At 34.1% G+C, this 5,292-nt stretch overlaps 1 protein-coding gene across 2 annotated transcripts in view; it reads right to left on the bottom strand.

The window, feature by feature from the left end:
• Positions 1-5,292, bottom strand: part of LOC106868256 (uncharacterized) — a 168,616-nt gene that overhangs the window by 158,406 nt on the left and 4,918 nt on the right. The window contains exon 1 of one of the 2 annotated variants that reach the window (XM_052970798.1): positions 486-506. The exons of the other annotated variant lie outside the window; for it this stretch is intronic. Within the exon in view, the coding sequence (XP_052826758.1) occupies positions 486-491 (6 nt within the window). The 5' untranslated portion in view covers positions 492-506. Of the gene's footprint in view, positions 1-485; positions 507-5,292 lie in introns of those variants that run through there. 2 annotated transcript variants of the gene reach the window in all.

The following is a 5,292-nucleotide window of genomic DNA, read 5'->3' as shown; positions in this document are numbered from 1 at the left end:
ACACACACACACACACACACACACACACACACACACACACACACACACACACACATACTCTCTCTTACTCTTTCTCGTGCGCGTGTTTTTCTGAAAGTAATCAGCTCCCTTCCGACCTAAAGAACGATCGACTCACCAAGTCTAAGAATACTCAGGGCGCGCCGCATGACACGACGGTTCCTCATGACTCCAATGAGGGGTCGAATATAAGGTAAAATCATATAATTGGAGATCTTTTATCTTTTACTTGTTTCAGTCATTTGACAGACGACATGGTGAGGCACCGCCTCGAATAATTTTCGAGCGAACAACCCCCGCCTAGTACTTATCTTTTAAAATTTAGCACTTATTGTATCGGGCTCCTTTGCCGAACCACTAGATTACGAAGGCGTAAACATACCAACACCGGTTTTTAAGCAGTGCTAATGGACACACACACACACACGCATACGCACACGCACACAAACATATACATACATACTTACATGCATATATATATACGAAGAGCTTCTTTCAGTTTCCGCCTGCCAAATCCACTCACAAGGCTTTGGTCCTCCTAGGGCTATTTTAGGTGACACTTTCCCAAGTTTCCACGTGGTGGGACCGATCCGGAAATGATGTGGTTGTAAAGCAAATCTCTTACCGCAGATCCACGCCTGTGTCTATGGTCTTTTAAATTTGGTAAATACTAAGGAGCTTCGGACATTTTCAACGCGATAGACGTTAGAGCTGTATTCATTCTGGAAATACCGATAGTGTTACTTCGAATGCAATGTGGCGGTAGTGGTGTTGCGATAGTGGTGATGCTGGTTATTGTGATAATTATAATTGTTCTGATTGTGGAAGTAACGGGTGTGGGTAGGGCTTGTGGTGGTTGATCTAGCCTGTGTTTAGTGCATTATTGTGGAAATTTTTCTCTAGATGCACCTGTAACTCCCAATGATAATAACAATCTAAATTGCATTGGTAATGTTCCCACTATTCCATTGTATTACTCAGCTGTTTATTGATTATGAAATGTTGATTAATACACCTGAGAAAGGTATTCCAAGAGCAAGTAAAAAGAAAAATAATAAAATAATAATAATACAGCGATCGATGCGATGTGTTCAACAGCGCTGGCCGGAATATGAGTTGCAACTCTTTAAGTTGATTTTATTGCTGTTACTGCTAACGGACCATCAACACACGTGATGTGCAGAGAAAGCAGGTAATTCGCCGGTCAGTTGTCGGTTTCATATTAAACAGTGTAGCATTTATTAGAGAAGGAAGGAATTAAATTATTCTAATTACTAATGTATGGTGTGAATGAATCATGTCTCCAACAATGGTTTATATTGTTTAAGTACATTCAGTAAACGATAATAAACGAATATTATATAAAGGAAAATAATAAAGGGCACACACACACACACACACAGACATGCATAGAGAGAGGTGGGATAGAAAAGGAGTGAGAAGAGCATTGCAACTCCAGAGAAAGAAAAGGAGTAGAGAGAAAGAGAGGAGTAAATTGAGATGCAAGCGAGCAAGTATTTGAACTTATTATAACAATAGCACATTTTGTATGAAATGAGTGTGGCATACAATTAATGTTCTCATTGAGGATTCGAAAGAAACAGACCATGTGTTCTGCATACTATGTAAAAGAAATGAGAAGACCTGAAAGAAGTTTACACCTTTTTTTCTCATCGTGTCATTCACTTATGAATTCCATTGAAAGTTGTATATTTTAATTAGGGTTTGAAACGGAATTTAATTATTTATTTAAATCGAAAGTGACGTACGTAATATGTATGAAAGCTTCTATTGACTATTGAATTCCCTACCCACAAAACTTAGGAACTCCGAATTGTAAACTAACTGGACATTCGTTAGTTATAAAACGCTTCTTGCATCGAAGATAGTCTCAAGTTATTCTTTTAATTTTCTTTTAGTCTTATACTGGTTGTCAGTTATTGGACTGCGGCCATGCTGAGTAACTGTCAATAAGAGTCTTAGACGATAATATCAACCACAGTACTTATGTCAGTTTCGATATTTATTTAATTAACGTGTTTCATCAATCCCCTAAATTGTATGTTGTGACTAAAAACTGATTTTATACCGGTAAATATACAGACGATTTCGGACACTGACAAATGTACCTACACATATACAGACGACAAGCATGATTTGTAGAAACGTTAAGACATTATTCTTTTAGCATCTCAGATCAAATACCGCTGGTGTCATTTATTCTTTCTCTTTCTTCAGAGATGATCGGTATCATATGTACAAGTAAATTCCTGGTAACTTACCGAGGTTGATTCAGTTGTCTGTTATTCTATGTTAAAATACAAGTCATTGTATTTATAACTTAATAAAAAGCTATTATCGACGATTTCGTATTTCCGTTTAATTAACAGTACCATCTCCTTTTCCTTCTATCTATGCACTTCTCTATGGCTCTATGATCCTCTACCATACTACATCAGTAAAGTAAAAAGTAAGATGAAAGTGAGGTGAAGGTTCGGGCCTCTTTTAAGTCAATTATACAATACTACACAACTTAAACTCTTTAATTGAAGCAGAATATTATATTTCTCAGCATTTTTCCCTAAAAAGAGCCATTGTACCTACCTACACACATTCATACATAAACAGTTATTCCTTATCTAATACTAATTTCGACATGAGAGCCATAAACCAAGAGAGAAACACCAGGGAAACCGAGTCTCAAAATAAATTTCATATGTTAAATGGAATTAATTTTAGCAATGACACTAACATGCTTTGAAACTGGTACATGTGGTGCGATTCACTCTCCAAGTATGTATTTTCGAAAATACATACATTAAAATTGCAAAAAGATTATATTCTACCCTTCACTATCCAAATCATCCAAATGAATATACATTTATACGCTATTAATTTTTATCAAGTATGTTATATATTAAGACATGAATGTAGAACTCGTATTTTGACTATTTGACAAACAGCCTGTTAACCAACAACACAAAATTCTTGTTTACATACAATATGTTCAATATTCAGGAGATTGCAACAGCTTACATGCCTGCTAGGGTGTGGTAATGTTCTCACGAAGAGTAACATGTGTCTAGATGCCAGATAATTGCTATTAATATTGACCATCAATAAGTGTCAAATTTATGATTCAATACCTCAGATGTATATCATTGCAGCTGTCGAATTGGTGTCATCTTTAGGTAGAAAACCGGTTTTGTAACAAATTCACATGCATTTATCTATTGCATGCAATAAATATTTGACAACTAACCATAGTCGTTTTTTGTACTTAATTATTTTTAAAATTGTATAATTATCGGCGAATGCCATTTTTAGAATACGTTGTAAACAAAAAATAGGAAGTTACTTTTGGAAATAAACTTCTAGGAGCTGATTTATCCAACTGGTTTTCTGCGGTGCCTTGAGATCATCCTGAATATCGTAAAAATTCGTTCCTCTTGACTATATATTCGTGATTTTAACCTTAAAATAAATTTTAAAAAATTATATCAGTAATCAGTGTCAAATGCTACTTAATGCTTGATTATTAACTCTTCCTATTTCACTTCTCTAATACCTACAGCAGAAGCTTCAATGTCATGCTCATATGTTCATCTCTCATATACCTCAAGGTTGACTGTGACGCGCGTATCCCATCTTTTATATATCCTTAGTTCAGAAATCTGACACGAATGCTGGAAACAGAGGTTAGGTACTGAGTTTAAAACAAAGTTACGTTTATGACTATATGAAAATTTAATAAAGCGTAATCCAGATTCTTGGAAAATACTTTTTAAACAGACTTTTATGAAGGCGTCAATCGAAATGATCTTCAAAGATTATATCGAAAGAATCAGGTAATGTTTTATGAATGTAAAATATAACGCTTTGGATTGCAAAATTATATTTATAATTCTGACAGTGGCTCAAACGAAATTTGAGTGGTGGTGGTGGTGGTGGTGGTGGTGGTGGTAGTAGTAGTAGTAGTAGTAGTAGTAGTAGTAGTAGTAGTAGTCTGCATGTGTGTGTTTATTAATTTTAATCATTTGACAGGGACCGTGCATGAGCATCTCCTTCATGAAGATTTACTCGATCATATCCACTCATATTCACTTATGGATCCTTTTTCATCAAGTAATTAAGACATCTTTTCACGTAAAGGAACGCAATACAAAGTGTACTAACGTTTTGTTAATTGACATTCTAGAGTTACCGCCCTTGCCCATTTTGCAATGAATTTTCATTTACGCCAATTTCTTTTCTCATTACAAGCTTAATTTCGATTGATTAAAGCAATGTAGTTAATTATGTATCATACATATCAAGTGGTACTTAGCTATTATATGCATGTACGTGTATGTACATATACGTGCGCGTATATGTGTGTATGCATGTATATATGAGTGTCTGCTTGAGTTTGCGGCGTGTCAGTGTATACAAGATGTGAGGGGTATTTGAGGACAATTAATTATCAGTATATTAGTCACAACAAACCAATTGAAAGGTTTTTTATTTCTATGCAAATATGCATTGATGCACGCATTTATGTACGTATGCATGTATATACCTAAATGTGTTTGACAGCTTGCAGCGATATCTCTTTCTTTCCCTCTACCACGTTATTAAAATAAACAAGATGTAACATTTTTCTGATAAATAGCAGCTCGATAAATTCATACGCTGACAAAAGAAATATTGAACATTAATACGTCAATGATTTTATTTTCATTTACACAGAGCGATATGCATGAATAACAAATAGCAGTAACATACTGTTGTTTTTATGAAATTATGAAATTATATATTTTTATGTATCTTGACCATACGTGTACTGATGAACAAAAGAATGCAGTTTACTTCACAGTTTTCCTGTATTTGATTGAGAAACCAGTGGTCTACCGTTAAGTTAAATGTTTTTAAGAGATAAATTTTGAAAGCTGCATTCCTTCGCTTTCAGTAAATATGTTGCTTATTTTTTGGTAGTTTTTGACTTATTTAGTCCCTAGAAGCGTGAGGCATTACTACACAGTTAATGACCTTTATATAAAATTATTTATATTTATGAAAAAATGATGAATTTTTTTCATTACGAAACTTTTTTCATTATTTTTTTTTTCATTATGAGGCTTTTTTCAAGCTGACTACTTGATAAATTCTTATAAAGAATTTATCCTATATTATATTATAAATAATTAGAATATATTCAGTGCTGAATATTATTCTGTATAAGCACATGTTACTGAGATGCAACCGGATAAATTCAAATCTCTTTCATGAATATAT

The sequence above is a fragment of the Octopus bimaculoides genome, chromosome 9, assembly GCF_001194135.2.
Source record: "Octopus bimaculoides isolate UCB-OBI-ISO-001 chromosome 9, ASM119413v2, whole genome shotgun sequence".
Classification (NCBI taxonomy): domain Eukaryota; kingdom Metazoa; phylum Mollusca; class Cephalopoda; order Octopoda; family Octopodidae; genus Octopus; species Octopus bimaculoides.
Note: the sequence above shows the minus strand (reverse complement) of the source record. Positions and strands in the feature narration are given on the sequence as shown.